Genomic DNA, 12,419 nt, shown 5'->3' on the forward strand with positions numbered 1-12,419 from the left:
GACCTAGAGAGCGGCCACTAAAACCTGGACCTACCTACCGTCTTCCCCTCTAGCCGCCAGCTCGCCAGCCAGCCCACAACTACAGCGGGAACCCGGCCAGGTGTAACCACCCGGAACTGCGCCGCCACGCTTCCCCACTGCGCCTGCGCGAACCGCCGCTCCTAAAGGGGCAGAGAACCCGGCGGGCTCCGCTGCGCAGGGCGGGGTCCAGAGGCTCTTGGCGCCTGCGCAAAGGGCGCGACGGGCGGGGTCTAGAGGCGCTCCGCGCCTGCGCAAAGGGCGCGACGGCGTCCTGCGTCGTTCCTTTTTAAACTAGTGGCGGGGAACTGCTCCGGAAGCCCCTGGCGCCGCTGTCTGCTGGGTGGAATCGCGTATCGTCATCCGTGGGCCTGGCAATGGCGCTGCAACTCTCCCGGGAGCAAGGCATCACCTTGCGCGGGAGCGCCGAGATCGTGGCCGAGTTCTTCTGTAAGTCCTCCTCGCGCGGGGCGGAGGGCGGGGAGAGCCGAGCGCAGGCCGCCCGCAGGCCCGCGGCTCAGCCGGAGCGGCCCCGAATCCCGGCGCCTGTAGCCGCGGCCTCGGGTGCCGGCAGGAGGGATCAGGAAGTGGGGCGGCGGGCACCGCCTCCGCTCGCGTTGCTCCGGGCGGAGGAGGAGGCCCGGGTGCCGCGGAGGCCCGCCTTGCGGTGGGCCCGTCTTGCGGTGGGCCCCTTGGCGGGAGCGTTTCTTTCCAGTGCAGAGCTCCTCCCACACCCCCCGCCCCCGCTACGGGGAGGCCTCGGGGGTGGACCGAGACGGGCTAGATTTCGGGAAGCGCTGTTCTGAGCTGGCCAGGTGTACCTGCTGACAGAACCTGGCAGGATCGGTGAGGAGAAAAGGAGGAAAGAGACGTGGGAGAGGCCTGCCTGGGCTTGGTACCCGTCTGTCAGTTGCCTATTTTGACACCCTCTAACCATAAAATAGGCATTTGGACTTGTTTTACAATGAAATGAACTTTGGCACTGGTAGATTACTGGTTTGGCATTTTTCTTCTATTACCACATATGCAGCTATCACTTAGACGCAAGATTTTAAGGATTTTTTTAAAATGCCGCTTTGTACCTACTGGGCTTTCAGCAAAACACAAACACGTGTTTAGACATTTATAACTTTACACTATCGTGAAACCATAGCCCCATCTACATATGCTTTATTTCCCCAGAAGTTACAACGTGACGATGACTTTAATATTTCTTATGTTTTCAGCGTTTGGCATCAACAGTATTTTATATCAGCGTGGCATATATCCATCGGAAACCTTTACTCGGGTGCAGAAATACGGACTCACCTTGCTTGTAACTACTGATCCTGAGCTCATAAAATACCTAAATAATGTGGTGGATCAACTAAAAGGTATTTTATTGTTGGACACAGTTTTGAGTTTTGCAGGCCTTTATGTTAATAGGATCCTCGGGTCTTCCCAGGTGACTCTGGTAAAGAATCCACCCGCCAATGTATGAGACACAGAAGACTCAGGTTCCATCCTGGGTCTGGAAGATCCCCTGGAGGAGGAAATGCCAACCCACTCCAGTATTCTTCCCAGGATAAGCCCGTGGACAGAGGGGCCTGTCGGGTTACAGTCCATTGGGTTGTAAAGAGTTGGATACGAGCACACCTACGATCCACATTTTCTAGCTTCTTGGTGGTTATGTTTCAGCTCTGTATAGGGTAGTGTAAAACGCACTACCATCTCCGATACAGTGAACCAGTTGGGACGGAAGCAAATAACATACAAACTGAAAGAATTCCCACCCTTCCTCCAATTTTGAATAGGCTGACTATTTTAAGGTTCAGAATCTGATATGGGTTAACAAAACGATCTCCATCAACTCCTTCAGGGATGATAGAACACATTGGAATTTTATGTAATTATGATGGAGTTTCTTATCTGAGAGAAATCCACTGCATATATTTTTTGTAGCTGCTTGGAATCTAAAGCCATCATTATATTAAGATGAAGGAACTAAAATCAGATTCAACCTAGGGAACTAAACTTTAAAAAGAAGGAACTACTAAATAACAGCACTCATTAGAATTTTCTTATTTTTCACCTGTTTCCATTTGTCTTTTTTTTTTTTAATCGTGCCTCTGAGTCAGTAAGCCTCTTCTATCTGCGCACTCATTTTCTTCTTTTAGCTCAAGAAGTTGCAGTATTGTGGGATCAGTATGCTCCATATATTCCTTTTATTTCTAGTAGTTTCTCTTTCATATTTCTCTCCACTTAGGATTCTTGTTTCTAATTTCTCTGTGTTGTGAAATGTTTCTCCCTTTCTGCCCATTAGATCTTCCAAAATACTAGTTCTAAAAATACTACAGCCTGCATTTTTTTTAACCTTAAAATTCATGAATCATTTTTGTTGTTTCAACTAGCTTCATTTTCAGATTACATCATTGTGTTTTCATTAACTTCAGAGCTAAGCCACCCATAGTCGTTCATACAGCTGCACTCAGATTGTTTGGTATGGAACCTCTAGGCATCTATGGATGTATGTCTTCATCTTAATCTGAAGAAGTAGCAAGCCAGCTTTGCCTAAGTTACTGGTTTTTGGTTTGTGTCCTTTGAGACCAATAACATTTCTTGTCAGATGTATCTACACTTTCCTACTTAACTTCTCCCTTTGAGTTAAAATGGAGGAAATGCTTTACAGGCAAATTATTCAGTCTTTTAAATTCCACTTCTCTAGCCTTAGGAATTTGACCCTATTTCCTCTCTCTTATGTTGTCAGTTTCTCTGTTTTCGTTTGGATTATTCCCATTGGTTTCATTTCCATTTTTAAGAGAGGGAAAAAAAATCACCAACTTCCCCATATCTTCAAATTACCACTCAATCTCTTTTTCACAGGTAAACTGGTAAAAGTTGTTCATATATGCCAGGGGTGAGCGAGGCCAACAGGCCAAGTCCAGCAAGTGGCTTATTTTTGTACTGCTTGCAAGCTAAGAATATTACACATTTTAAAGAAGACTATGCTACGTAGGTGACCCATAAGCCCTCAATATTTCTAAAATATTTTCTATACCTGCCAATTCCTGAATAAAGTATTCTCAATTTCTAAGATTACTTGAGGGCTCAATCTGAGGCCCTCTTACATGTAGATAATTTTAGTAACAACTTGTGTATCTTGATTCATGAACCGATATCTAACCAAAGCCTCTCCTAACTCTCAGCTCATATATTGAGTGACTCCCTTAATGTCTTTATGCAGCTATATAATATACCACTTCACACTCAGTATATTAAAAACTGAATTTAGGATCATCTCCATTTCAGTTCTCTTTCCTCTTAGTGACTGGATCAACCATCTGACTACTGATATAAATCAGAAACCTGGGAGCTATCCCTGATTCATTCCTCTTCCTTACCCTAAGGTAATCCAATAAATCTTAACAATTTTAACCATGAAATCTCTTGAATCTGTCTACTGCTCCATCTCTACCAGTATATCTTTCTCTAAGTCTTTATTAGCTCTTGCTTGAATTATTCATTACTTAGTGCCCTAGATCCCCTGTTTACTTCCAGCTTACTTTCTACATCGTATCCAGAAGGATAGTTTTCAAGTACAAGTTTAATTACATCATACTCTGCTTCAAACACAGTAATGACCTTCTTAGTTCTTAGTATCACGTCTTTAATGGCTCCCATGACTCTGTGTGGTCTGGCCCATTTATCTTGTCAAACTAGCCTTGTTCATTCTCCCTTTCTTAAACTGCAGTTGTATTGGCCTCCTTTCAGTCCTCTGATCCACTGCTCTGTTCTGAGTCTTTAAGACCTATACCTTTAGCAAGGAAGATCCCACGTGCCACAGCTAAGACCTGACACAGCCAAAAATAAATTACTTCATATTTTAAAACCTACACCCTCTTCCCTGTTTTGCATATGTATACTGTTGTCTCTTAGGACAAAACTCAAACCCCGTGAGTCAGAATTCCCTATTCGGTGCTTTAATTGTGCTCTGTGTTGCTCCATGATGGGTAACTGCTACTACATCACAGGAAACTGCACCATCATGGCGGTTACAACAATTATAATTTCACACTTATTGTTGTGATTAGATTAGTGACATCTACACCCTTCCCTTGGATTAGGATGGAAGTACCTCGTGTTCACTGTCCTTAGCACCCAGTGCTATGCCTGGCAGAAATAATGAGAATTTGAAAACGGGAGCTAGGCTATTGATGGGGAAAGTTTTCTGCATAGTTTGGAGGAGATCCAAAATAGCAGTGGGAGAAATTTGCTGAGGATAGGAAGTCGGTCTTGAGAGGACAGTTGCTTTGTAATGCAGCAAACTAAAAAAGATGCCTTGTTTTGTGTATTGCAGAATGGTTATACAAGTGTTCAGTTCAGAAACTGGTGGTAGTCATCTCAAATATTGAAAGTGGAGAGGTCCTTGAAAGATGGCAGTTTGATATTGAGTGTGACAAGACTGCAAAAGATGACAGGTAAGTAGCAGTTACTTCCATTCTCATGTTTTAAAATTTATTTTCTTTACTAAATGAGTTCTGATTATATTGAACAAGTTTCATATAAAGTACAGTTTTTTTCTAGGATGTTAATTTGATCCTTAGTCTCCTGTGGCAAAGAATAGTTCACTGTCTTACATAGATAATATACTTTTAACAGACTTGCCTATAGTGTAAATGGGTGAATTTCACCTTCAGTGTTTATGGTAGTATGTACCTGGTGGCCCTTTAGTGAATTGTTTAAAGGTACTTTTAACCATAAGAGATTATCCTAGATTCCCCCAGCCTAAGATTCAGCTCTATTGTATTTCATTGAATGCCCCAAATCTTCTAAGACACTTCATAAAAAAGCTTCCAGACCACCTGTCTGGAAATGCCCATATGATCATGTCTAGCATTGTCCTAGGCTTGCTTACTGGTAAATTCAGAATCATTTCTCATAATGAAATGTAGTTTGTTTCTGAAGCCTTTGGTCTATTTTAGGAAATTTTTAGCTTATAAAAATAATTTGATAGTTAATTTACTATTTTATTTGAAGCAGTAGGGAATTAAGCATTACGAAAAAATGCCAAAGTGATTGCACCAACAAAATATTTTAGATACTATTATTATTAGATACTATTATTTTCATTTTTTAAGGGGTTTCCCTGGTGGCTTACAGGGTAAAGCGTCTGCCTGCAATGCAGGAGACCTGGGTTCGATCCCTGGGTCGGGAAAATCCCCTGGAGAAGGAAATGGCAACCCACTCCAGTGCTCTTGCCTGGAAAATCCCATGGACAGAGGAGCCTCGTAGGCTACAGTCCATTGGGTCACAAAGAGTCGGACGCAACTGAGTGATTACGAAAAATGCCAAAGTGATTGCACCAACAAAATATTTTAGATAATATTATTATTAGATACTATTATTTCCATTTTTTAAAAGGTGCTGTAGTTTGCCTAACTTGAAGCACTTGGCTAGTTTTCCGATTATCTGATACCAAATGACCTGATTTTAAGACCACCCCTAAAAAATGACTGAAATGATAAATGAAATAATAAAAATGCATATGCCTCTTGTGGTATATAGGCCCTGATGATACACTTATAACCTTAAAAAAAAACACAAAAAACTCCATTTTAATGTATTACTTATTTGATCTTGGAAACATTTAATCAGTTAGTCCTACCAATGTTTTAAATAATTTGTTAACACGTAAACTGATTTGGTTTCTCCAATAGTGCACCCAGAGAAAAGTCTCAGAAAGCCATCCAAGATGAAATCCGTTCAGTGATCAGACAGATCACAGCTACAGTGACATTTCTGCCACTGTTGGAAGTTTCTTGTAAGTATTATACAGCTTCACATTGACTTAAAATTTGTCAGGGAAAAGACTAAGCTATTAGTTTAAGAGTTAGCCCTTTACTAAAATTTTGCTTAATTATTCATATTACATAATAAAAATGAAAAACGTATTATAAAGCAGAAGTAGTGTTATATGCATTCTAGAAATTTGGAAATTCTGAAAAGGAAAGGAATGAAAGTATTCCACAGTATTCATTCTTGAATGTCTTAATGTAATCCCTTTCATTATCTTAATTTTTTATGTATATTTTGAAGGCTAGCCAGAACTGTCTTGCTTTTCTACCTTATCAGATATTTCCTGAATGCCTTCTATATGCGAGACACTGTTCTAGGCCCCAGGCTACATCAGTCACAGAACCCAGATGTTAGCTTTCCTTCGGGTTACCTTTATGCTATCCTATGTGATTAACTATATACTTCCTGCAAATAATGGTTTTCTCTTTTAAAAAAAGCAAACTTGAAGTTTTCATAAGATAAAGCAAAAGGAGTGCAATATTTTCTGTACTACAGTAAATTTCTATTGAGGAAAAGCAATTGACTAGTCATTACAGTCCAGGCTAAACTCCCCTTTTCTAATACTGTGGGTGGTTCAAAATGTGAGAGAGACAAGGAGGGTTCTTCTACTTTTGAAAAAAATAATGTACTTTAATGATTTTATCTCCAATTTAGGTTCATTTGATCTCCTCATTTATACAGACAAAGATCTGGTTGTACCTGAAAAATGGGAAGAGTCAGGACCACAGTTCATTACCAATTCTGAGGAAGTTCGTCTTCGTTCATTTACTACTACAATTCACAAAGTAAATAGCATGGTAGCCTACAAAATTCCTGTCAATGACTGAGGATGAGATATGGACAATAATGTACTTGTAACTCTCAAATGTGGTTTTCCTTCCAGATCACCTATAGTTGGTATGTTTTATTTCATTGGTTAGTTTTTAGATGAGGAAAACTTAACATGATACTTTACTGAATCTGTGCAAAATTGTTCCAGTTTTGGTACCTATCTGACTTTCCATAGGGTTGACGTAAGTTGCTGCACAGATTACATCAGTACTGCAGTGTTACTTTCTTTCAAGGTAGTAACCGTAGGTGGAAAAGCTTTTGCTAAATGCCTTTCTAAGTCAGGCTTTTGGTCAAGTAGCTTGACTCAGAATGTAGAGAAATATTTAAATATAAAATAGAACAAAAGAAATACGAATATTCAGAATCTTCATTTAGATCCTGAAAGTAACTAATGATAATCCATAAGTAGTGAAATATTGCTCTTTATTGGGTCCTTTTGCCATTTATTTCATTTGTATAGTTTCCATATTGAAAAAATGTCCAATTATTTGAGTTTAATTTATGTAACTTGAGTCTATAAAGCTGTGGGTATTCCCACTCTTCAAGTTGTTGTGATACAGAACTCTTAAGAATGTCTTTTCATGTTTTATAAAATCAAGCTTTAAATGACAATGATGAAATAAAGTTAAATGTGTATACTTTAAATTTGTATTAAATTTTTTATATTGGTGTGTTGATACAGTTAAGTAGTTATGGATTCAGTACGGCATATTATTTCTTGTGCCTACTATGTTGTAGGGAGGGCCTAAGGATACAAAGTTGAGTAAGTCTTGAGGTACCTTCAATTTATTGGACAAGCTTTAATTAAACCTCCTTCACCCTATAACAGTAGATTTAAAATAAACATTGTTCTTTATGTAAAATGATAGGTGTCATTTGGAATTAATTCAGTTTAGCAAATGTTAGATTGTATAGAACCTTTCTATGCTCTTAGGTTTATTATCAGTAGTCTAATTTTCCGTATACAGTTGACCCTTGAACAACATGGGGGTTGGAACACTGACCCTCTAAGCAATTGAAAATCCCAGTAAAACTTAGAACCAGCACTCCATATCTGTGGTTACCCCAAACCCATGGATTCAACCAACCATGGATCATGTAGTACTATAGTACTTACTCTTCAAAAATAGCCACATATAAGTGGACCTGCACAATTCAAACTGTTGTTCAAAGGTCAGCTGTATCCTTAAACATCATGTTTATTCTTCTGCCTGTGCCTTCATTAATACTCTCATCAGGTATATTCTTTCAGTTCCCACCTATTTTTCCAGGGTCAGTTTAAGGCAAACTCATAAAAATTCCTTTCTAATGTCTATACTAAATCTTAGCCCATTTTGTAATAATTCAGTTTTTTAAGTATGTAGTAGCAGACACTGTTCTAAGATCTTTATATGTATTCATTCATTCAACCTTCACTATTAAGTAAGTACACATAATCGGTATCCATTCATTCAAAAATCACATAATGAGCATCTGTTAACGTGCAGAGTAAGAACACTGCGTGCCAAGTACTAGGAGGAATGAAACAGAGTCCTGGCCCTTCCAGAGCTCGAGATCTTAGGAAGGAGAGGAAAGGAGGACAGAGGACCACAAGGTGGCTGAGCAGGTCTCTTTCCTTGTGTGTTTGTCTGTTATTTCACTTGGAAGAATCTCTCTCTGATCCAGCTGGGTGCTTGTGGAGCGCAAAGGCCTATGTCTTACGTTCTTTCATCTCTCAGTGCTGCTGGACAAACAGGTGCCCGTCTTTGATGATGGGTTTATGTATGCTGCTGCAAAAGCCATTCCCAGAGAGGAGCTAAAAGTATCTAACTTAGGTCCAGCCATGTCTTTTTTTCCTGAATAAGAAAAGCAGTTATGTAGAAGTGGAAATTGTGTTGATTTTGGGATGGTCAAAACTCAATATTCAAAAAACTAAGATCATGGCATTTGGTCCCATCACTTCTTGGCAAATAGGGAAAAGGTGGAAGCGGTGACAGATTTTACTGGGCTCCAAAATCACTGTGGATGGTGACTGCAACCATGAAATTAAATGACACTTGCTCCTTGGAAGAAAAGATATGACAAACTCAGCATATTAAAAAGCAGAGACATTACTTTGCCAACAAAGGTCTGTCTAGTCAAAGCTATGGTTTTTCCAGTAGTCATATACAGATGTGAGAGTTGGACAATAAAGAAGGCTCAGCACTGAAGAATTGATGTTTTTGAACTGTGGTGCTGGAGAAGACTTGAGAGTCCCTTGGACTGGAAGCAGGTCAAGCCAGTCAATCCTAAAAGGAAATCAACCCTGAATATTGGAAGGATTGACGCTTGAGCTGAAGCTCCAGTACTTTGGCCACCTGATGCGAAGAGCTGACTCATTGGAAAAGACCCGGATGCTGGGAAATACAAAAGGCAAAAAGAGAAGAGGGCAGCAGAGGATGAGATGGTTAGATAGTGTCACTGAATCAATGGACGAGAATAGGAGCAAACTCCAGGACATAGTGGAGGACAGGACCCTGGGGTTCTGCAAAGAGTCAGACAACTTAGCAACTGAACAACAGAATCTCTGTTTCCAAGCAGCATGAGGTGTATTATAGTGGTCAATATTAAGACATTTGAATTATTGGGCTGTTGACATTTGACATATTCATTGAGAAGGAAAGCAAAAGTAGAACTTGAGCAAAAATATGAAGAGAGTTGAAAATTATGGTCCTGTTTTTAGGAAATATGTTTGAAAATCATTATAGGAAGCAATGACTGCTTCTGGAAACACTGCCCCTTTGCTAATAGGAAAACTAAATGTGGTTCTTTCCTCCTAAAAGCACACCAGTAGCAACATTATGGATAACCAATAACACTTAAATGTCTGTCATTTATGTATTTAATATTAGTGATCTTAATACTGATTTATTATTCATACTCTCTTTTCAAGAGTTATGTCCAGAAATTCATGCTCTGGATTTGAATGTTAGTCTCAATAGAAGCTTCTGCCATACAGTCTATTGCCTAGAAGTTACTCTATAGTACCAATTCTGCATTATCTAGGCTCTTTAAAAAAAAAAAAAGCAAAAACTGGCTTTGAAAAAAATTAATGAAAGAACATTAACTACATAAAGGATCAAAGGGAAGGCTGAAAACTAGAGAACTAGGGCAGCCTCAAGGACTCTCAAGTCACAAATTTGTGAACTCTGTAATAAATGGGTCACTGGTGTTACCCAGTGATATCTCCAAAGGATTCAAACTGATTGTTTCAAAAAAAGTAATATGGATAGTTTAAAAAAAAAAAAGTGACAATGAAGAGCCTTAGCATTTTAACAAGCTGAGATGTAAGACTAAGAATTCTGGGAAGTTGCATTTTTAAATATTTTGATCACTTTGATGCAGCCAGCGTTGTTAAGATGGTTAAATTAGATTGCATATTACTATTGTAAGTTTTCTGAGGAGCTAGTCATGATCATTTTTTACCACTTACAGATTATATATCAATTCAGAAATACACTTACTGGAGTTGAGTAGGAAGAAGCCAAGCTGTGAGCTTTATTGATAAAGCCTGACTGGAAAACTCTGGCCTCAATCCCCATTGAACTTGTCCCACCCTCTTGCTATAACTTGAGGCTCACCTTGGGAGGGAAATGTTTAATCCAACAGAGGAAAGAATTGTGACTGCCACACCATGTTAAACATAGAGAAGTTGATTCCGAGAGAGTCTGGTTAGCCTCCAGACATGGCCTGCACTCTGACCCAGTTTTGCTTACTGTAGGTAGAGGAATGAAACGTGCTCCAGCTGAGCCCCTCAAAGTCCGGAATAGCCCCAAAAGGGACTGAACCCCACCTAATCTGCAGGGCCCTTCCCCCAGTGTCGTTAGAGGGACAGAGAAGTCAGTCCTCTGGTACTTTTACGCAGAGGTGTAACAATCTCATGTATTGGCTGAAATGGCAGCTCACTCCAGGGTTCTTGCCCAGAGAATCCCATGGACAGAGGGGCCTGGTGGGCTGCCGTCTGTGGGGCTGCAAAGAGTCAGACACAACTAAGGAATTAACATGCACACAAGCACAACAGTGACAACAAACATCTGTTTCTCCTTCAAGTCTGCAGGTCAGCAGATTGCCTCATTCTCGCGTAAGTCTACAGGTCACACGTCTCACTTGACCACTGAAGGGGCACAGAACTCTGAGGCTTCGCTTCAAACTTGTACACTGATGCTTTTCCACATTCCACTGACCAAGGCAAGTCTCATGGTTAAGCCAAACTTCAGTGGGAAAGGGAAATACACTCCTCCCAAGCAGATGGTAGGGAGAGGTGTGAAAATCGAATGAAAGGCTCTAATAGACCAGGGATTGGCAAACTTGTTCTGTAAAGGGTCAGTTTAGGCTCTGCAGCCAATATGGTCTCCTGCACCTACTCAAGTGAGTCAGTCGTTATGAAAGCTCCTCAGACAGTAAGTAAACGAATGAGCGTGGCTGTGTTCCAGTAACAAAAAGCTGATGTGCTGTATTTGGTCCATGGGTTATAGTTTGCTGACCCTGTAATAGGTACATTTGCTCTTTTGTTCACAAATGTTCAAACCCGTCGCTGGCTCAAAGCAACTGATTCTCTGATACTTAAGGCTAACATTTAAAACATCATTATTTGTTGAATCCATCCACAGTACCTCAAATAGGATGGCCCTCTATTTCACCTCAATCCCGTATTGAAATATAACTGGCTATTTCTTCGAGGTACTCTTCAGGACACCCTACAATGAATTTTTATCTGAAAACGGGAAGGGAGCCCCTTTGGCACATGATGCCTATGAATAGATTGAGAACAGCGAAAATGCTGCATGCTTCTATTTTCGATCACTGTGTAAACATGGATGCTGAATACATTTTTACTACTAGTATGCATTCAAGTTTCTTAGGTTCCTAACCTCCTATATGTTTTATAATTATGGACTGAAAAATTACTAGCATAATAAAGCAGGTACACACACACACATTTAATTTTTTCTTTACCTTCTGTTTCATTTCATTGTAAGATTTATCTTAATTTTATTAAATGTGAAAATTCAGGATAGCTGAAATAATGCTACATTGTAATACCTATGTTCTCCACCAGGTGGCACTAGTACTGTGACTTTCTTTTGACTAAAGACTAATATTCAGCTTCTCTTACTGAAGTTAACATTGGGACTTCTGGCTACAGAAAGACACCAGGAGGAAAGGCACAGCAGCTGTCTTTTGCTGGCATTTCACATGAACTGTTTCATTTAACTCTCGCGCTGTAGTGCACAAAAAGAATTGCAGGGCCAAGGGGCACGCAAATGGCACTGTGATCTAAAGTTTAGATGGTCTCCTTTTGTCCATGGCCGGGGAAGTTCATTTGACTCCATAACAAGCACATCGAAAGGAATGTTTCCTCACCATTTTCTGAGTGGCTCTTACCGTCTACATCCTGTTAGCAACTGAGTGTCCTGAATAAGTCAGTTTTCCTTTACTGGGCTTTGAGTTTCATCGGTGAGTTTGTATTTCCACTTCCCTCAGATGACTCTGACCAATGATGGGAAGCAACCAAAACACAGAGGACATTTTCCTAAACCTTATCTGTATTGTTTATAGAAGAAATTCAAGTACGAATTTTCAAGCATTTGTGAACCAGTTTTCCAACTTACCAGGAGAATTGTCCATTACTCCTTGGGGCATTAACTTTTGGATTAACTTGTAAATAATTTCTCATTTTTAAAAATTCCATGTGTGAAACTGTATTTCAGTTATTT

The 12,419-nt window shown here is 40.2% G+C and overlaps 1 protein-coding gene across 1 annotated transcript; it reads left to right on the forward strand.

Annotated features, from left to right (window-relative positions):
• Window positions 1–251: 251 nt before the first annotated feature.
• LOC122673315 (mitotic spindle assembly checkpoint protein MAD2A) lies at window positions 252–7,329 on the forward strand. The gene is made up of 5 exons (XM_043870968.1): window positions 252–468; window positions 1,245–1,391; window positions 4,355–4,475; window positions 5,715–5,818; window positions 6,508–7,329. The coding sequence occupies exons 1-5, from the start codon at window positions 396–398 to the stop codon at window positions 6,678–6,680; spliced, it is 618 nt and encodes a 205-aa protein (XP_043726903.1). The 5' UTR covers window positions 252–395; the 3' UTR covers window positions 6,681–7,329.
• Window positions 7,330–12,419: the final 5,090 nt, after the last annotated feature.

Source organism: Cervus elaphus, chromosome 17, assembly GCF_910594005.1.
Source record: "Cervus elaphus chromosome 17, mCerEla1.1, whole genome shotgun sequence".
Taxonomy (NCBI): domain Eukaryota; kingdom Metazoa; phylum Chordata; class Mammalia; order Artiodactyla; family Cervidae; genus Cervus; species Cervus elaphus.